The 22114-nt window shown below is 41.2% G+C and overlaps 1 protein-coding gene across 3 annotated transcripts in view; it reads left to right on the top strand.

The window, feature by feature from the left end:
- Positions 1-21260, top strand: part of pcgf3 (polycomb group ring finger 3) — a 67477-nt gene extending 46217 nt beyond the window's left edge. For all 3 annotated transcript variants that reach the window (XM_003443371.5, XM_025909915.1, XM_019363716.2), the window contains 4 exons: positions 6340-6428; positions 10987-11124; positions 14324-14404; positions 15556-21260. In XM_003443371.5, coding sequence (XP_003443419.2) covers positions 6340-6428; positions 10987-11124; positions 14324-14404; positions 15556-15603 — 356 coding nt within the window. In that variant the 3' untranslated portion in view covers positions 15604-21260. The remainder of the gene's footprint in view (positions 1-6339; positions 6429-10986; positions 11125-14323; positions 14405-15555) is intronic.
- The last annotated feature ends 854 nt before the right edge of the window (positions 21261-22114 follow it).

Raw genomic sequence — 22114 nt, 5'->3', positions numbered from 1 at the left:
AAAAGACGAGCTGTGATGGATGTAGATGGGTTTGTTTGTTTGTTCCCAAGTCTTTAAGAGTATGGCATTTTGATTTTTTTTTTTTTTTTTAAATGAATGTGACAAGTGAGGGGTAGAGACCTTACTGAGAAACCTGCCGGTCACAGATCCCTAAAGAGCAGCCTGCTTATCATGTTTCATTGTAAACTATTCTGTGGTAATGTCATGTTGTTATAAATGAGACTTCACCTCTTCGGTGTGGATGTCGTGCTGATAATGTGTAAAGAATGAAGTCTCTGGCCAGTAATGAGAAACATTAGAAGCACAACTAAGAGTAACAGCGGAAGCCATTAAACAGTACAGATAAAGACAATTTAGCCAATCAGAACGAGCCTCTGGCCTGCTCTTTGTGCACAACGGCTTTTCCAAACCTGCTCGCTTCCAAGGGTTGGTGTAGATGTGTGCCCAGAGGGCTGTCATGCTGGCAGGCCTAATCGCTAGCTTAATCCCCCTCTCTGATTTTGGTAATTAAGGTTCAAATGGAAGTGGAACTGCTCTCTGCATTCTTCAGCTTTGTCGCTGGAAGTCAGGTTTAGCTGTAGAATATATACACACACACGCACACCTCTAAATGTTCATACACAAACACATTTTAAGGACCATTTGCACAGACGCCAACAGAAAAAGAAACAAAGCAACTCCTGGGCTGCATTTCATCATTGAACAAACAAATATGTCTCTAGCTTTGAGCGGTGATAAAAATAATCTTGACTTGAGGAAACTATAGAAAACCAAATGCACGTTATGGAAGTAGAAATTCGTTCTCTTTGGTGCGTTTCTGAAGATTTTAAAGCTACCAGCCTTTTAAGGAATTGAAAGCTTCCTTTTAACTCCAGTGAATTTCAGATAATTGGTTTACCATCTGGTCTCCCTCAAAGCTCGTCTCTATATACAATCACTGAAAACACAACAAAGAAAATGTCACACTGCACAACAAAATTTCTCTCATCATTTCATCCATCTGGTTCAACAACGTTAGAAAAAGATCTTAGACTATTGAGCTATTATAACTTTATATTATTTAATCCGTTCGTGCATGTGTGTTGAGCCAAATAGAAGTCTGAATAGAAAAAGGCACCGTGCATAACATCCATGTATCAGGTAGCCGGCTAATGGCACACCATCTTGTGTGCAGTTCTCCGTAATGCATCCATGGTGAGTGGTCTTTTCAAATAGCCACTCTTGAAAAGACTCACCATGGTTGTACAACACCATTAGTGTTAGATAGTTTTGCAAGTGCCACAAATTGAGCTAAAAATACAGCCACAGCTCCCCAGTCATGGTTTAGATTGCATAAAAATGTTGGACAGATTTAGACATCGCCAGCAAATGTTTGAGAGAGACAAGAAAGCCGAGGAGTGTCGCAATATTACACATAGGTAAGATTGATCACAAAGTGGTGCTTAAGGGGTGGTTTAGCAGCAAAAAGACTTCCTAGGCTGAGTATGTAATATTACCATCATCTGTCTGTACATACAGGCTAATGCAGTATGAGGCACTGTAAATAAAAACAGACATTGCTCAGAAGCGATAATGTGCATCTTGGGTATGTGTTAGTCATCTGGTTGTGGTTGGCTTGTTTTACAGGTTGTAAATTATCTGCAAGGATCTTCATGCTTTATGTCTTGTGTTTTCAAAAATATATCAGCATCCATCTTTAATCTGGACTCAGCGATTTGACATTGCATCCAGATTCTTTGAAGACCTGTCAGGGCTTAGAGGCTACAGAGATTCTGTTTGCATTGACTTGAATACATGTGGTATAAAAGCTTTAAAGTAGTAGGCAGTGATTTTATGTAGGCAGGCGGCGTTCGGTTGCAGCGATGGCTCCTCTGAATCATACCCCTACGTCCCACTCCAGGACACGGGGGTCAATGCCAACAATTCTTCGCCCCAACTGGAAAAATAATAATAATAATGAGGTTTTCTGGTTTTAAACTACTCAGTTAAAAACTACTTTTTACTCTATTTTAAAATAGACAATACAAATCTAGTTTTAAATTGTGCAGCTGCTGGCCTCTAGAAGCTCTAATGTATTTCTATTTTGTTCTGTTTTGTAGCTCTTAAAGCTGGGTCGATTTCCCAAAACGGCGAAAAATATTATGTCATAGTCAGAATTTGTTTATCCAGCATCACCACGAGCAGGCTGGTTTGTTTACTTGAAATCTTTCTCTCCCACCTGAGAAAATGGACGCTCCTCATTAGGTTCCTATCTAAGAATAGCAAACCAAAGTTAACAGATGGTATCGCAGAGATCACACTGCACTAACAACAGGTGACAGTGGGCGCTCTGTAAATGTTTCCCCTGCCAGAGCTGAGCAGTTTTACACTTAATTAAAGGCTCATTTACCCAGAATCTCAAAAGTAGGAACTTTTTTTTAGGTCCTTCTAATCAGCTGAATAAAGTTAACCTCTTCCACTTTATAGAAGACGGATCGACACTTTCTAATCCATGAGCACAGAAGTCTTAACCAGAGGTTGTAATATTTGGAATAAAGAGTGTGTTTTCAGGAAATAAATGATGCGATGTCTGTTTATTAAACAGAGCGCTTGTAGTACACACCTGCATGTGAATCTGAATCAGGGACATTGTGAGTCATGTTGAGACCTTAATCCAAATGAATACCCTAAAGAGATGAACAATTACAGAACAAAAATCACATTATATTGATTACAGGGGACCAATGGCAGTTCATAATTTGCCTATTTTCTTCCTTAAGTGTTGGCTCTAAATATGACAATATGAGATATTTGCAGCTTGTTCCTTGACGATGCATAATCCAGTTTGCTTATCAATATGTTCCAAACACTTAGCAAGTGGCTTAACAGAGTACCTCCAAGCTCTGCATTCAGTCTCTCACAGAAACTGCAATATTGAGTTATCTGTCAGTAATATGCTGATTGATTGGAATATACTAAACATGCAAAGCAATATCAGAGATGTTTCTGTGGACTTTCTTGCAAAAAGTGTGTTTAATTCCCAACTGAAGGTTTACTTACATTAAGACAGAAAAACATGTGGCATGTGCAGCAGGCCCAATATTTTAACCACTGATAACACTGCCATTAAGCTGCAATACTGCACGATTTAAGCCTTCGCACGGTAGATCTAAGCCGTGGTAGCTGTGCTTTTAAGTGCATAAGCTGAGTTTTCTCCCAAACACTGTCAAAAATCTTGCCTCCTCTAGTATACAGCAGCCTCATTTCTCTAAATTACCTTCTTTTCTGAGCACTTTACACAAGAAAATAGGGAGACATGGGGCGATGATGAGTCTGTCGAGTGCCCTTTTCTACTCAATGACAATATAAACGCCCACTCACTAACACACAGTTTACTCCATCTCACTGCCATTACACAGCAGAATCACTCGAAAACGTTGTAGTACATGCCTTTGGGATTCGACTGTTTATAAGAGTTCCCACAAATCATAAACCTGTCAGAGAGTAGATGATTTTTCTGAAACAAAAAGAACTTTTGGAAGAGACAGACTGCTCAGTCTTTCTAATCCCCAGACCCAAGCAATCAACCCATTACACGATGCCATCACCTCGAACAAAAGCCAGGACTTCATGTTTGAGTCACTCAGATGCTCAGGGGTTGTTTGAAGGTGAGGCACAACAATAAGAGCAAGACCCTGGTGATAAGCAATCAGTGAGGCACACTCTGGAGACAATCACCACAGAGACACCAGAGCAGCTCAATAATACTTGGTGGAATTGGTGACAGTTAGCCCAGACAGAAAATGGTCACAGAGGGGTGCTCCCAATAGCATCTACTGTCTGAGTAGGACTAAACTGTCCACACACACACACACACACACACACACACACACACACACACACACACACACGCACACGTTATTACATCCACTGAATCCAGGAAGAACAGACCGAATTTCTTTGTTTTTTAAAGGTTACAGAAAAGCAATACTTGCCCGTGCGGCAATTTTGTCAGTGCAATGCAATTTTGACTTTGATAACCAAGTTTCATATCTAAAAATTCAATACTACTACAATATCGCAGCCAACAAGAAAATCCCTAGAGAAATATATAAACCTCAGCTGTCCTGGACAACTGTGGAGCATCTGTTTCACAGTGTGAGGTTTGAAATTATCGGGAGGTGTGTTAGATTTAGATATATATCTAAAAGTCTCTACAGCGAGACAGCATGTCATTTTTGAAAATCAAATACTTCGAATGAGACTTCATTTTTAGATGTACCTAAAGTCAAATGAACATCATAATTCTGCCTGACACCTGTACATGTTTAACCTTTTAACATCCACCAGGTCACTGGCGATTCACTTAGGTTTAGGGTCAGGAATGGGGTTCGGGTTTCGGACTCCACCGAGGCTGTCCTTTGTCAGCGCTTCTTTTCTTAATTTTCATGGACAGAATTTCAAAAGGAGTCAAAGGATGAATGGTGTCAGATTCCGAGATCTCAGGATCCTATCTCTGCTTTAGGCAGATGATATGGTTCCCTTGGCTTCAACAGGCAATGTTTGGTGACTACAAAAATAGGCTTCCTTCCAAAAATAGGGTGTCTAGACTGTCCATTAGAGAGCGGTGGAGAAGCTGAGTCATTTGGATGGGGGTCAGAGTAGAGCCATTGCTCCTTCACATCGTAAGGAACAGTTGAGGTGGTTTGGGCATCTTTCTACGATGCCTTCTGGTCTTGTCCTAGGGGAGGTGCTCTGAGCACTGGTGTAACCTTCCTGTATGTTTCTGGTTCGGCACACTGCTGTCTTCACTATTTGTCTTGACCACTTTAGTTTTCTGGGCTGGATGGATGTTAGAATAGCAAAGCTCTGACATCATGAGTGCAGTGGGCTGCTGGATTGATGACAATCCATGTGTTAATGCAGATGTGTTCAGAGTGATGATTTGTCTTAATAAATTTCAGTTAATGTACTAGTGAATGGAGGTAGTTAACTTTAACAGAATGAAAATGGGTGCAGATCAGTGCATCATGCATACATTTTATGTTATCCAGATGTAAAAGCAAAATTGCCACACTGGAATAAGGTGAAAAACCTGCCGTTTTTCATGACTTGTGATGCAAACCTGTGTGTTCAGATGGGAAAAGCTGCAGAAATGGTGCATCATAGCATAAGCATCCCTTGGGTTTAGCATGTATTCTTTCAAAGCAGTTCGCCAACATTATCTCAGGACAAACATTGGCAGTCAGTTCAGGATGCTGTCTGAAATTGCCCCTTGTCATGTGTAGAACACAGCAGGAGCTAGCCTGGGTCAAATCCATTCTCACCTTCAGAAATATGGTTTGCTTTAGGCGAGGGTGCTGTCTCCATAGAACACGGGGGAGGCAGGAAATGAGGCATTTACTTGCTCGCTGTGAACACTATGCGTTCAATCGGGCATCATGCAGAGTTTACACTAGGAAGCTGGCAGGTTGAAGACAACTTGATGTCCAATTTGGCTACATTTGAAATTTGCTGTAGCTTGTCTGGCTTATTTGGTTTTAGAAATTTGCAGTAATTGTTAGATCCCTTCCTGCCTACTTCTGGTAACAAACTGTATGTAAAGCAAGTGAAATTCATATATTGATGCAGGTAACCTCGTTTTCGACAAAGAAAATCTCACCTGTAGCTTATATATATATGTATGTGTGTGTGTGTGTGTGTGTGTGTGTGTGTGTGTGTGTATATAAACTCTAAATATAGTTGACCCAGGGTGTTCAGACTTCTCCCAGTGCCAGACCAAAAGCTCTGTGTGATGCATTATTAAACAGTACCTTACCTGCCTTGTAGCACTCTGAACACATTATCCTTCAGTAGTGCAGTCTGTGAGAAATGCCTTTTTCTTCCTATTTTACCTTAATGTTCACTAGACTGTGCTGCTCTCTCTGAAAACCAGCATATCCGAGAAAAGGAACAAAGAGCAAACTCAGACAGGTTAAGTTCAGAGCTGAGGTCACTCCTCATGGAGGCCAGAATAAGCGAACGCTTTTTATTGATTAGAAGTTCACCTGTGCTAGAGACGTGCCTGCACAGACGATAAGTCATATAAAGGATGCTTTAACACCCTCAAAGATGTAGTTGGTTTATAAATGGGCTTCTGCAAGAGGTGTTTTCACGCTCCAACAGGCACAGTCTGTTTTAAATACTGCAGGGAGACAAACCTGCCTGTTTCCCTGACAAATCTGTTTTTAACACAGCCACAGTGGACATCAGTAACGCTCAAATCTCTTAACTTGCTAAACATAAAGGGAGAATCTGGATTGAGTCCTACAAACAGCATCTTTTTTTTCTTACTCTTTGCTTGTTTGTTTTTTAAAACAGGTGATGCCAAATCAGAAGAAACGGCCAATAAGGAGGCAGGAGAGGAGAAACCAGAAGAGGACAACGACTATCACCGTAGTGACGAGCAGGTAAGCCGGACAGCAACATTTGCTCCTCGTTTCCTGCCTCCAGGGCCTTCTCGAGTGGCAGCCTCTCTTCTACTTTGTTACATTTCAGAAAAGCACATCCCCCCCACTTGCTTTGAGATATCGGCCTCCGTTCTGGCACAATCTTAATCCTCGGACCTCACTGTCAACTGTTTTTTAATTCTAGATATGTTTTGCTGAAGAGAAAGTCTTTGTGAAAACTGTTGACAGCAAAGTCTGAGGATAATTCAGGCCATCGGGTACATTATGGTGTCCACGGCACCGGGAAAAACAAAAAACCCAAACATAATCCCGTCCTTTGCTTTATTAGTACGGAAATGGATCTAAGGAGCTATCTGCTTTGTTGGATACCACAGCACTTGAGTTGTTTTCAGTCTAATTATGTTTTATATTTTGCACAAAAGTCCACAAGGCAGGGAAGTATATATATTTTTCCTTTTAGCAGATACTGGAAGTGAATCGGGTAAAATAATTATGGGTTACAAAGCATTGTGTCAGGAACAAAAGCACCAAGGAATAAAAATACTGTTTGTGATAATTGTTTGTACAATTGCCTTAAAAGCCTGAACATCAATTATTGCCTTTATAAAAGTGGCCCCCTTGTGGTTTACCAGGCTGTTTCACAATTACTGGGTTCTTTTGTCTTTCGGCTGTTTGATTTGCACGGAGCCACACAGACACCACAGCGACACACCACTGCTACCCACTGAACATATTTAAAATGAAAATGGGCCTTTTCTTGATTCCATTTGTATTCCGGTGCGTTCTTAAGCCCTGAAAAATGGCATTAATAATGCAGCGAGAGTGGAGTTACTATTGTTGCCGGACAGACGCCATGTGGAAATAATGACTCGCTCTTTGTTGTACAGGCTGAAAAATTGATCTTGTTCGAGTTTTAGCTGTTGCTTTTCTAAAGAATTAGATTTATATTTAAAAACACAAAACAACCACTTCTTTGCTGCCATGTGGGAAAGACAGGCTGCCCTGGTGAGGGTGAAGATCTTGCCCTTTGGATACTCGGCAGCAGTGCAGAATGCACTCGGAATAGCTAATACAGTGGGCTGCGTGAGCTGAATGCAGTGATGTCAGATGTAACTCAGAGGGGTGGGAATGGAACATAAGATGAGACATGGAAAAGAGACGAAGTGTAGGAGAGAGAGGTGATATCAGATCACCATGCAGGGGGGTGAGGTGATCATAAATACGATTCTCTGGGTTTTATGTCGGAGGGAAGTCTAATGTGAGATGATGGAAAAGGTGAGCCTCGTCAGAACATGCAGAAAGGAAATGGCTGAAATAAGAGGATGATGATGGTGCACGCTCTTAAAAGTAGGGAGCTTTTAGATCAGATGGGAGTGAAAAGAAGAAAAGGGGGGGGGAAAAAGCCCTTTCACACAAAAATACAACCTTGATTTCAGGAAGGCTGCTGCATTGATGAGACATATGTGATGTGGCAGGAAATCATAATACAGAGTGTCATCCTGCATACATTGACCAGTCGGATAAATGCAAGCGCACGCTGCTGGCAGGTCACATTATCACTGGAGTGGTGTTTTTCTGAAGTCACCTTTACAGTCATTTATACTTTGTGTGAAAAAGGGCTACTCCTGCTGTCAAATACTGCAGTTTGCTCCTTATTCTATATATAGAGGTGATGTTTGTGGTGTATCCAGGACTTCATATTTAGGCTTCCTTCGTGTAATATCATGTACTTAGATTGACAAACCAAGTTCCAAAAATGCTGAGATTTTATAAAATCTATAAAATGTAAATCGGTGCAGTACCGTAATTGCAAACAATTTTACCTAGACTGCAAATAACCAAGATGTTTCCGACCAGTCTTTAGGCCTGTGCGATTGGGCCTTGGACTGGCTGGGAGTTTGGATTTTCACAAATCCCCGGCGTAAAACTGCCAAATCAAACATGCAGAGCTACCTGTTGTGGTTGAGACCCTTGGGATAAGGGAACAGCTGAAAGAAGCTTTATTGGGGTTTTTGGTCATTTTAGTTTAAAAAAAATTATTCTCGTTATTCTCGTTGAAGTAATTTGATGGCATGGCTCTGCAAAACGGGATGTTGCATCTCTGAGCAGATGGAAGTGAAAACAGCAGTTTCATTCGGGGGGAATGAAGATGAAGAGCAATTTTCTCCCAGAAATCAATGGCCCCTTCATCACTGAGATGTAACAACCAGCAGGCGTTGTGAGCATGCATGGAAGACTTCCAGAACGCTTCCCCGCTGTCTTCTGGACGACCTTTTAGAGCATAACCTTGGGGTGTTGCTAGGCGAGAAAGAAACTTGCAACAAGCTCATCTAAAAAGGGAGAAACTAAATTCCTGATAAAAGCTGCAATTAATCAGAGCAGCCTACTTTTGCAGCAAAGCATGAAGCTCGTTACTGAGGTTAATGTTTCCAGACGAGGTATAAAGTCTCCGGATGGGGTCACCTTCAGGCTCTTATCAAATTTTGATAGAGTCAGAACAGATTGTGTAAATTTAATAAACTACAGCTATTTTGGGTTTAAAGAGTCTACTTTGGAGACATTTGCGAGAGCAGCTTTGGTCTGAATTATTTATTGAAGTCTCCAAATGTAATTTATCAGAGATCCAAATTCAAAACCCACACAGACAAACTTTTACTCCACACAGAAGACGGTGCTGATAGAAACGTTGCATCAGCGCTCTGCAAGCATTCGGGACTCGGCAACACGGTGTAAAGCTTTCTCTTCATGACTCCTGAAGGCTCGTGCGGTATTTTCTTGATACGCCTCTCCCTTGCATCATCACGTCTGTGTGTTTAGCTGAAGCGGGAGTCCTCGGCTCTGTGAGCACGTCACTAATCTATTTTAATGTAATGAAACTGCCTCGCAGCCTGCTATCAAGCTGCCGTGGAGTCCAGATCACTGCTAAGGGTTTTATTTCACATTATGAGCCTCCCTCATTGCCAGCACCACTGGAAAGCAGATATATTACGAATCTGTTTTTTGCTTATTGAAGGGCAGACTGCTCACTGAAGCACTGCCAGTGTTTACTTGAGAGCAGAGATGATTTCCAAGTTTAAACAGAAACCAGGGTAATGTTAGCTCTCCCCGTCTCAAAAGAGAAAGATGAAAAGAGGAAGAGGAACACCCACAAATGAAGAAATCCAACGCTTCTGCCTTTGTCTCTTGATATGTGGCGCTGGAGCCCAGTAGCAGTAATGCATTCTGACTCCCGCTACCGTCCACTGCCAAAAACCACCTACCGTGTTACCTCAGGGGGGAGACAAATGAATGGGCCAATGGCATTGAGTGTCGGTCGCGTGAAAGAAGCCAATAAACAAAAGAAAGCAGCAGAGGTTCAGTGAGATGTTGTGAGGAAGCAGAGGAGGAAATCAACACCAGCTTCAGGTCGAGTTTTTATGAGAAGGTGGGTGAAACGAGCTACAAATCCACCTGAAGTCTTCGGTTTCTTCACACATACCGTGTGAGCTGAATCAATCCCTGCGGCCGGGCTTCTTGGTTTCATGTCTTTGCAAAAGAGATGCTGTAGGAAAGGTGGAAATATGTTTGTAGAGGTGGGCAGGCTACAGTTCTGGTTACACAACCAAAACTAAATTGTTGAATGGATTATAAATGGAGGGCAAACCAAATATTGTGGTTGTTCACAGCCTCAGTGACAAAAAACTGACAAATTGGGCTTAAAGGCTGTTTAGTTATCCAGACTGAAAGCATTTCTGTCATTCTTTAAAAGCAGTATTGAAGATTGAAGCGGTTTTCACAACGTTGGAATAAATCAGGTTTGGCGATTGTCTGCCATCTCTGTGTTCACTGGACGGTTACCTGCTTTATACATTTATAAGCACAATCAACTAAACCTCAGCTTTGTACCAAGCTTTTTAATGTCTACTTCAGCCGAGTTGGATAATTTTCTCACATTCAGCTCTGCTGGGTGAAAAGTTCTGCAGGACTTGTGAATTCAGCCATGAGGTTTTTGACCTTTGCGGAGGTGGAAATTTTGACCTTTAGGTGCTGCCAGGTGAAACTTTCTGGGCTTCTCAAAGTAAGAAGGTGGTTCTTATAAAGACTGCAGATGTCTAAGTTGTTCTGAACTTTCCTCTAAACCAAAGTGTTTATATATTTATTTATATTTAACTTTAAACACATGACTACAGTTTGACTGTGAAACAGCAGCATTTTAAACAGCTTGAGTTTTTTGTGGATTATATGCTCTGTCAATCATGTAACACTAGATTCACGCTGATATTCAGGTCAGGGCTCTGCGGTGGACACGCTCTACATTGTCACTGATGCTAGCTCTAGCACTGCCCTACTACTTGCTCTTCAAAAGGAACCTTGTGATCCCTCGTGGTGGTGTTCTCGATAAGGATCCAAACATTCATACCGTCTGAAAACCTGTTCACAACACTCTTATATTTAAAAAATCTCCACTTGTAGCACTTTAACATGAAACAGTTTTTAATGGCCTTATAAAATGATAAGATCATGTACCCACACTTCAGTGGACGCAGGATTTAAATCCTCATCTTCTGTCTCCTAACAGGTCAGCATCTGCTTGGAGTGCAACAGCAGCAAGCTTCGCGGTCTGAAGCGCAAGTGGATCCGCTGTTCAGCACAAGCCACGGTCCTCCACCTCAAGAAGTTCATTGCCAAAAAGCTTAACCTGACATCATTTAATGAGGTACAGATAATATCACGCTCCACCAGCCCGGGAAACACAATGATGACAGGGAAATGAGTCTGTCACGAACTAAATGTAGTTTTAGTGTAAAATTAAAGCTGTAAAGGAAGCAGTTCAAGAGGAAACACTCCTCCCTCAGCGGTTGTTATCTCCATGTTGATAACCTTGAGAGTCTGCATCACTCTGGTCCTTTTATTGCTCAAAGCTAGACTTAACCTGTACATTTGAAGCTTTCTACTGGCCTTAATTACAAAGGAACAGAAATGGCTCCATATGTTTGTTCTTAGAGTTTAAATTAATCCTCATGTTATCTGATGCTGAGCCTCAGTGAGACCCTTAAGGCCATTTTCAGTCTGAAAGGAGCTGTTTTTGCTACTCCCCCTCCCTTTAAACCAACTATATTTTCACTAGTTGCCCCTTGTAAACAGAAAGTTTGAACAGCAAGTGGGTGGGGCTTCTTTGCCCAGTCATATCAGGAATATCTTTGACATTGTTCAGATTCAGAAGTGGGTTAAAGCGAAAAAGCAGCTAGAACCTGAGGATCACAAGCAGCCTGACCAGCAGCTAGAGGCGTGACCCGCATCCTGACACCATCATTTCAAACATTATAAATCCAAAACCGAAAAACTCCACAAAACCCCAGGACCATGACACTTACAGGCTTTCTTTCCAGGAAGTTTTACAATAATTCCTACAGTAGTTTGTGATTAAACATTGAGATTGTGGATTACTGCTTTTAGTCATTTTAATTCCTGTTCTTACAAAAACATTGTGTTTCTTTTTCCAGAAATGGATTTGTAGCAAATTGGAACAAATCTCTTAATTCTTGGCGCTTGTTTTAAGTTTTTGGAGCACCAGCTGGCCCGTGTGGGCCCTGCGTATCAGAAAGTTTTAGTTAATTGCAAGAAATTGCATAAAAGGTCACTTTATTGTAATTCTTCTGTACTGACTCATACAATGCCTTTTGTGTTTGTTATATTTAGCAGGAAACAAGCCCATATGAGATCTAATTTTTCTATTAATTATCGTTACCACCCTGTTATAAGCAGCGGGGGATGGGAGGGTGGAGGGGAGTAGGCGATAATTTGACAGATGGATTTTTAGATTGAATCATCAGTCGCCTCCTTGTCGTCGATTTTTCTGTTTTCTCCGTGTCTTTTTTTTTTTAAACTGGCTGTCACAGAGATGAGTGGGTAGGCTCCATCATATCGTCGGCCTCCATAACACAGCTTTGGCGAGGCGGATGCTCTCCCAGCCAGCCATTGTTGTCCTATCTACTGACTATCAAAAGATGTTGTTTGAAACGATTTCTGCTTTCAATGCAGAGCCGAGCGCAGAGCATTGTCAGGGATCAGTACACCAGTTACTCATTGATCATGTTTGTAAACCCGTCGTTGTGGCCACGTCAGCCATCTGAATGTCTCTGCAGGAAGTGTTTCCATTCGGATGAAATGAGGATAAAAGGAAAGCCCAGAATGGAGGAAAATCAGGGATCGATTCCTGGAATCAAATAGATTTTGTTAGGTCTTCTTTGATGACGATATAAACACAATAAAGATGTTGTTCTTATTATTAAGCATTATAAATGTGCTACAAGAATAAGCACATTTTTGTTGGCATTTAAAAGACTATATCTTGGAAAAAGCTAATCTTCCAATCTTAAAGTTTCACATATAGGAGATGTGTTTTTAAAAATCCATTATTTCTTTTTTTTACACACTCTAAAATCGGTCCCTGTGTTTAGCTGTGTTTAATCCATTTTTTAAACTTTGTGTGATTTCAGTTCAATGGCACTAGTTCACAACAGCAGTCGCCTCAGAATGCTTTAAACTGTAAATTTAATAATAGAAAATTAACCAAGCACTTGGCAGCTGTGGAGACGAAGAACTCCCTTTAAACAGGAAGAGACGTCCAACCAGGCTTAGGCCCGGGCAGCAATCAATCGCTGATCCAGCTGTAACTATAAGCTCTGTGAAAAGCCAAACTTAATTTTAAGAGTCCCAAATCCAGCGTGAGAAACTGGAAAGATGAAGGCTCTGCCTCCCGTTCTACTTTAAGGAGCTCCGGGAAACACAAGCCAGAGGGTCTGAGAGGGATGAGTGCTCTATTGGGGGTCTTTAAGTTACGATGGGACCCGATTATTCAAGAAATTAAATTAAATTGTGGTTTTAACAGGAAGCCAAGGAAGAGAGACTAATGTGGGTGAGATGACTCTCTTACTCATTCCTGTTAATACTCTCTGTGACATTTCAGGGAAACCTCTGAAGGCTTGTCAGGAAGCTTTTAGAACAACCTCATAAGGAATTTCAATAATTCAGCCCTTTAAGTAGCAAATGAATGGACAAGTTTTCCAACATCACTAGAAATGATTCATTTGGTTTAAAATCTCATAGAACAAAATTCAGAAGATCACAGTTATCCTTCGATTGGTTTTGGTGTGCCAGATTCTGGTTTCCTTCTTAGATTGCTTTTTAATATTTTTCATTCAGCATCTCATTTTTCAGATTTTCATTGTGAGCATCTCTGTTTAGATAATGATGATTTAATAAGTTTCTTCAGGGTTTAAGGGTAAAAAGCATCTCAGCTGTACAACTCAATTTCAGATTTATGTTTTTGTTTTGTTTTGTCGGACAGAAAACCTGATTGGAGAATGAAATTCTTCCCCTGAATTTTATTCTCCAATCAGACCTGGACCGTTTCAACTCCTCCCAGCCTTAAAATGTGCTCTCTGTGAGAGCCAGCAGGTGGCGCTGTGGCAGTGTCCCTCCCCAGCCTTCACTTTCTCTCCCTCCCTGTGTGCCTCTCAGTATTGATTGGCAGATGCAGATGCGAGGAGCTGCTCAGAAGAATATCAATGCCGGCTTCACGGGGGAGCGGTAGATTTGGCGAGCCGGCCTCGTGTTCAGTATCGAACTTTTGGATTCTCTGTGCGGGTGCCAGGGGCCACTCAATGTCAAAATGAGCCCCCCACTCACCCATCCACCCACCCAGCTACATCTCCAGGAAACACTGATGTTAGAATAGAAAGAAAGAGGGAAAAATAGTAGATTTTCACTTTGTCCTCGCACTAAACAGATGCAGCAGAGACCTCCAGCATACGCCGCTCATATTAACGTCATGTTGTTAACTACTCTAACTACTCTTGCACAAATCGGGTCAGATATCGTTCAGTAATTTGTTTCTCTGCTTCTTTTCTCAGCTGGACATTTTATGCAACGAGGAAATCTTGGGGAAGGACCACACTTTGAAATTTGTTGTTGTTACAAGATGGAGATTTAAGGTAAAAGACAAATGAGTTCTGAGTTTGAGACTGGTATTACCGGTAATATCCATTTGAATCAATTTCACTGAAATGTTTTTGCTATGTGGATACTTATCAACTGAAAACTAATCAGCTGACTACAGACCGTTCATGCATTGATATAATCAGCTAATATTGGCGGCTTTTCCCCAGAAATAAACTCCGATAGCACAAGCAACATGAGTAACAGTTAGCATCTCGTTAGATAAAGCTAGTTATCAAAGCTGCTTGTTAGCTGCTGTTATTCCTTCTGCATATCATGTTTAATTCAATTCAGTTTTATTTATACAGCGCCAAACTAAAACGGCAGTCACCTCAAGGCGCTTTATAATGTAAGGTAGACCCTACAATAATAGCATTTACACACATGGTGCTTAGATTTTTAAGAAAAACTGAATTTGAACACAGAGTTTGGCCAAAATATCTACAGGTGTTTGCTGCAGCAGTGAAGCAGTCCTTTGGTTTCTCTGGCTGATGTAATCTTCTCATCTAGAGTCTATACCATATAACTGCCTTTATGAGTACCCAGTGAAATTTCAGTTTTGCAGCGTAGGTCACAAAAAACTTCCTAGAAGGACGTCCTCCCAATTAGTTTTCAAGCTTGTTTGGAAGTTATACAGTACGTAATAAGTTTATTAGAGCACCTGCTGTAAAAACAAAAACACACAGACTGTAGAAATCTGTCAAAAACTGGCTTAAAATTAAAAATAATATCATTTATTAGGAAAATAAACTGAGTTCACATTTTTATAGTCAAATCTGCAAACTAGACTTCTTTTAATTAATCGAGTGTAACTTCAGGCTTCTTGAAAATGAGGACAAATTATGTTCTTAAAGCGACTTCCCCATATTCAAAGATTTGTGTACCAGTTAACAGTAGCGTAAACAGAGACATGTGTTGATACATCACGTCTCCACCTGTAGCAGTTAATGTACAACAACTAAGTCTCTGCTGTAGGTGGAAACCCATTTAGTCAATCTGTTATTTCTCGTAGAAGAACCTAAACTATAGCACTTAAACATTAGTATCATATTTTCTAAGCCAATCCATGCTTCAGTGCAGTTAATAAGCTAATTGTGAATGGTTTAAGGCCTTTTGCTCGAGCTTGTGTTTTGCTTGTTCCTTGCAGAAATCCCCCCTCCTGCTCCATTACAGACCCAAGATGGATCTGCTGTAGCTACAACGGACACAGTGGTTGTTTTTTTACTTTTCTTTCTGGCCCAGTGGCCGCGGACTGTGCCGAAACCTTTTTAATTTATGCAAAGACGATCAACCAACACCAAGCAAACGCCCGACGGTAAAAGTCAACACAAGCCAGCAAACGTCCATCTAACGGGGAGGGAAAGTGGGACAAACCGACACAAACTGGCCGCCTCTCCAGCACAGACACTGCACCACTGGCGTGTGTTTTTAGAAACTAAAACAACCATTTTTTCCCCCTGGTCTGCTACATCCTACATATGTGAACGAAAAAAAAAGAAAAAAAATATGGAGAAAAAGCATATATTTATACTTTTGTACAGAAGAGACACACGGAACCAAGACACTACTGGTGCTCTGTTTACACGCAAACAAGATGTCGGGAATCGTGTGGCCGTCTTTTCGAGCTCCATGCAGACTTCATCCTCCTGAGGTGATGACTGAGCAGAGAACAGGATTTTTTTTTAATATAAAAAGGTGTTTTGTTCTTTTCACACTGCACTCGACACGTCTTGGGAGCACAGAAAGTATATGGAGAAATTTATATAACAGGCATCAATTTTAAGCTGTTTATCAAGTCTCTGATTTCCTTTTTTTTCTTTCTTTTTTTTTGGTTTAAATTTCATTTTGTCGCTTTGTCTAATTTGCTATTGGGTTCTCAATTGTCAATTGTGAATAGGCTAATTTTTTGTGTAGTTATTTATGTTCTATATACCAATATTGTACATAAAATGTCATTACAGAGAGAGAAAGAGATTGAAGAGAGACTTTAGACTGTTAAAAGAGAGTGGATCCCAGAAGTGCTATCTATATGTTGGGCAATAAATGTCCAGAGGTGATAAATTAGGATTTTTAAAGACAGACTCACTATCAGTATCAAATTATATAAATGCATTTTTATGTTGTCTGAGAAAGACACAAAACAGCTATATCAAATCCTCTGCCATTTATGTGTATGTGGGGTCTAAATGTGTTCCTTTGCCCTGATAGATGAACTTTTAGGGGGCCGATAAGGAGAAAGCTTCACCCCGACCTCATCCTTCCCATCTCGCCTGCCTTCAGTGGAACACATTTATTGTTAATTTTAGTTATATTAACACATTTTAACATTACATAAAACACTCATGTCCGTAAATGCCTGGAAGATGTTTCATTTTTTAAACTTTGTTTTCGGTACCCACCGTGCAGTCTCTTAATATCCGTCCCTGTGTTTCTGCAGTCTTTCAGTGGCAGCAGCACCAGGCAGGTGTATGCCCATACCACCCACATGTTTACAGCTTTTGGTTTGAGCTGCTAGCTGTAGATGTTTTTTGGCACCCTCCATCCTTCCAGACATTTCCTTCAGCTCCATTTTTACTGCAGAGCTACCGAAGCTGCAAGGTAGAAATGTAGAGATACAGACAACTCCCTCATCTCAACAGCCTCAGTGACGGTCTTATCGTAGTTTCTTTTTTATGGTGAACATGGAAGTGAAGTGACATTTATTATAAACTTCAAGCTCGTCTCTTCAGATGGATTCAAACGTCGCAGATGTGCCAGTTCTGCAAACATGAGTGCAGGTTAGCGATATCGCTATTTTCCATTTCTGGGTTTTACTTTGGTTAGTTCTCACTGCCAGCTGGAGAGCAAAGGTGCAAAGTCTTTAAGCGCATCAATACGACAGCATTTCTGAAAGATAAGTGAATATTTTTAGGCTTGTAATCACACACAAAACAAAAGGAAAATCAGTATAAAACTTGGATTTTTCTTTTTTTTGTTTTCCTTTTTTGCAGAGTAGCCAGTGTTCAATATTGTTGACTTAACAAGACGATTTTATGAGTCTTTTTGAAAGAAATATCGTGCAAATTCAGGTTTCTCAGCGAGGAGGCTGAGGTTTTTTTGAACATTTTGATAATGAAATGACTGCTGTTTGGTCATTTGGTGCTTATAGATGTGTGTTTCTGACCTTGAGGAGGATTGTTCCTCATGCGGGAGCATGCCGTTCTTAACTTTGTGACGCAGAAAACCGATGTTCTGTCAAAAGCAAAATGTCTTAACCCTAAAAATCCTGAACCGAACTGTCTTTGACCACAACTGGATCCCTGAGCAGCGTGTCAGACCTCAAGTAGTCTTACCTCACTGACTTCTCTTATCAGTAATTAAAAACGGCAGTTCAGCTTTTGCGTTGTATCGCCCCACAACAAGCCGTCTGTCTGTACGCTCATGTGCGGGGTTCCTATGCATCTTCAGATCTCAAAAGTCTGGCGGAGTGATTTGAAATTGGCCGACAAAGCAATGTGTAGGGACTCGTTAGGACCTATGACGTGTGTATTAAATGCATTATAGCCTACAGGTCTGTACAAAACCAGCTCTACCAAAACTCCTTCTGCATGCTTCATTCATGTGCTAACCTTTATGTTTCAAGGACCTTAATTCAGCTACCTTTTGTAGGGTGCTCATTGTTTATGGTTTTTATGTAAATCAATATTTTATTATTTTTTTAAAAAAAAGGTGAAATTTGAATTGGCCTGTCCAGAAATACCTCTCCAGGTATTTCTTCTCCTCCTCTTTGTTCTTCTTAATCTACTTGCTACAATAAATTTGCATGCATAGAAAGTGATTAAAAACCAAAAACAATGAGCCTGGCCATGTTCTCAGCTCGTGGAAGAGTGTTGTGTTTGTACTAATCCCTGCAAACGTAATGTAATATCTGTGTGATATTATGTCTTTGTAAGTGCAGACTTGGTGTTTTAAAGGCTTATACTGATTATTTCGTAGTACTCGGACGAGTGTCGAGTACGCTTCCCGGAGCTATCACTGACACTGAGATCTGTGTTTTAAGTCCTCTGGTTTGCAGTCCTAGATCGTGATCGTGTTTTCTGCCGTTCGGCTGTCACAACTCGTTTGGAGTTCTCGTCGTGTTTGGTTGTCACTGATTAAATCTCTTTACTGTAATTCAGCGATTGAGCTGTAAAACATCCGACAAGGTGCTACTGTACTCACGACTACAAACGGAAAAGGTATAACACAGGACACTGCTCCGGAAACGCCCTTGTGTTTCACATCCACCTTTAAACATTCACTTTTTCCCTGCTTTGATCGTTAGTGTGCTCATCCTGGCCATCGTTCGCTACGATGAAGTCTTTCCAAATGTTTCAATCTGAATCCTCTCTAAAGCCTTGAGCAGTTTACCTTGATGAAACCTTCTGGATCTGTTGCATTTGTGTGTCGATGAAAACTAAAAATAAAATTTAATGAGCGCAAATAGAACAACTCCAAGGCTTTTTCTGTCACACAAAGAGCAAAATTCTTGGATATGACAATGGTGTGCAGCTTTTACGTCAAAATTAGAATTGTTTTGCCTCTCGTGCTTGTTTAGTTCTAAAAGCCCTGTGACCTGATGGAAAGGTGGAAAGGGCGAGGTCTTCGCCGCAGTGGCGGTCAGGCTGCGTCTCTGCTGCTGGTGCTCTCTATGGTGCTAACAACTATACACTTCAAACTTCAGAGACAGGGAGGAACTGTGTTGCGAAGCTCTCGTTCTCCTGCCGCCGTACGTGCTCCAGTCCTTGGACGTCTGATGAAGAAGGTGCTCGATCCCCTCCCTACTTTAATATTGGGTTTCCCTACTTGTCTGGGCTCACTTTGGAAAGGAAACAGAGGGAATTTTAAATAAGTCATAGACTGTGACGGGGCTGATGCTGTGAAAAATAAAATAAAAGTGGTGAGAAATTGGGTGCACCAGCTGCAATTTCGTGCCTCAAAGAGAAACTCGCACTTATTACAGGCTTCACTGGTGAGATGTTTGCGCCTCCGAGTTCGATTGAGTCTCACTCCAATTTCTAACAGATAATTGGCTCTGAAAGACTAGAACATCCATGAATTTAAAGTCGTGTACAGCTGGTTGTGTTTTCGTCTACACGTTTCTCTCAGGAGGTTCGACCTTCTCGCCACCCGTGTGTAGATGATGCTGGCCGCATCTTGTGCCAGAACAGATCAATGTTCGCCTTTTTATTAGGACTAACATTGAGACATCAGTGCTGCTATGCCTGACAGGCAGGATAAGAGGCTTCCAGGAGGCCTGCGGATGGTGTTGCTATCTGCTCTGAAATGTCTTTGGCTCATCTCTGCTTTGACCCTGATCTCCTGTCAGCCTGTTTGTTAGCTCCTGCTGGGATCTCGGTGAAGCCCGGCCAAAGTTTAGCCGCTTCACGTGGACCGTCGAGTCTGAGCAGAGCGAGTTTGCTCCACCGCCATGACGGGAAGACGAGTAAACAGTTTATTCAGGCCGCTTTGAACAGTTTTCTGAGCTCGGAAACTTTCCTCCTCAGCGGCAGCCGCTTTCATTTCAGGCTTGTTGGCAGCAGAATTATTTCTGGCAACTTCAAATGGCTCTCCTGTGTTTACTCTGCTGTAATAAGCGTCCACTCTGGGAGTCTGGTAGCTTTCTTTGTTACCCAGCTCTCTTTCTCCCTCGTTTGCTGCGCCTTGCAGAGAACTCAATCTCACAGGCTGGCTTTGTGTGCAGTAGAGACTGAGACCTCACTCGTATGAGCCACGTGAACTGAAACGGTCCAAAAAAATATAGATTTCATTTGGCCGGGGTGTCTCTTCAGAGCATTTTGGAGCCGGCAGCCCTCGAGGGCACAGCGTCACGCTGCCACAGGTGGTACAGTTTGAAGAGCAAATGTCTGCTTAAATTATGGATTGTTTTGCTGCTTCGGGTGATTGTTCACTGCCGATCGGGGCAACAAAGTCTCATTTGCAAAGGCGCAGCAGTTGCGAACGACTCCAAACTATCAGCTTTAGCAACTCAGAACGAATCAGTCATCTGCTACTAAATCTCACAGTGACATTCCCCTGATGTTATCACCTGATCTGTCCAGTTTTGTATAAATATTTATTTATGCTGAAAAAGTGACCTCTGCAGTAGTTTTTAAGTGTTTGAGATTTATGCTCTTGCTCATAATTTTGCAGTTTTTTTCCCCTTTTCTTTGTGAAACTGAGCAGACTCGTACAGGAAAAATGGCTTAAATTATGACTCATTCCCCCTCTTTCATATTAAATAAAGTGTCGTCTTCGCAATGTGTGACAAAACACATGGGTCGTATTCATTAGGTCAAGTTTATTAAAAAAAAAAAAAAGAAGAAAAAAAAGGTATGAATGTGGCAATGTGGTTATTGTATTGGCAAGGAAAACGTGCAATATACAGTTCCCAGATGGTTCCAGCCTTTTTTACAAATTTTGAAATGATTTTTCTTTTTCCAGTCAGGTCCTCAGGTCACTAAATGCCTTCTGGTCCTGAGGGTGACCAGGGAATCTCAGAACATACACTAATGCACCCAAAATTCAAACGACTGGATTTTATTTTAGTCTCTTCTTGTTTTCCTGCTCCGCCGCTCTTCTTGTCACAAATACCCCAGACTTTTTTTTTCTTTTTGGGTTTTGGTTTGCTTTCAGGTTAACACAGACTCTTATTCTGGTGTCCTTTTCCTTGCCTCCTTTTGTATTATTGTTATTTATTGCACATGTAATGAGTTGGTCTCCACTGTCATTTAATTCAAGGAGTTTTGGGGCTGGAATTTCTTTCATACAAAACTACAGAAGCTTTTGTCAAAACCTAAGTGTGTATTTCATCAATAAATGCCTTTAAAAGTGCTTCTGGTGCCGTGTTGATTGGATTTCTTTGGATTTGGAAGGCTGCCATCGATTTTGTTTATTTAACGTAGACAAAAAATGTAAAATGCACATTAGAATACACAGGCCATTAGATCAATCTGTACTCAGCTGCCACTTTGTAAGGTACTCCTCTTCAGCTGCCTGCAAACACATCTAATCAGCCAGTCAGTCACTTGGCAAGAACGCTGTGCATTTAGGCTTGTAGATATTTTAAGTGGTTTTGTGAACCTTAGGGATGCTTCTGCTGGAAAATTGCATGCTATATCCAGAGGATGGCCTGAAAAAGAAAATACCAGACCTTGTTGATGTTAGAGGTCAGAGGAGGATGACTTCGAGCTGAAGGGAAGGATTAGTTCAAAGATACAGTTAAATGTAACCAAGGTATGCAGAAGAGTATCTGTGAACACACAGCAGCAGAAGACGCCGCATATTTGCATTATTGTTATGTAACCAGGAAGTCCACTGAGATGACTTTTACAAGCGAGACCTGATCAAAACAGCGGTGACCCAAAACATCTCAAATGCTACAAATATAACAAAATATAAAAATATTAAAACATCAAGTGACTTTTCAAAGTGAACATCCAGATGTCTCCTTCACTGAATTCCTAATTTATGCTTTCGAACTCACCAGTAAATGGAGGCAGTTTAATTTTTGGGCTTTCTGTAAATTCTTCAAGATTACACAAGAGGTGGACGGCAGAAGATTCAAAAAATGTTGCTGGGTTTGACGAGTCTCGATTTTTACTGCAATATTCAGGAAGTAGAGTCAAAATGTGAACAACCATCCTGCTTTGTATCAACAGTTCAGGCTGCTCGTGGTGATGTCATGG

The sequence above is a fragment of the Oreochromis niloticus genome, linkage group LG2 (genome assembly GCF_001858045.2).
Source record: "Oreochromis niloticus isolate F11D_XX linkage group LG2, O_niloticus_UMD_NMBU, whole genome shotgun sequence".
NCBI classification, from domain to species: domain Eukaryota; kingdom Metazoa; phylum Chordata; class Actinopteri; order Cichliformes; family Cichlidae; genus Oreochromis; species Oreochromis niloticus.
The sequence above is the reverse complement of the archived record's forward strand: the minus strand, read 5'-3'. Positions and strand labels throughout refer to the sequence as shown.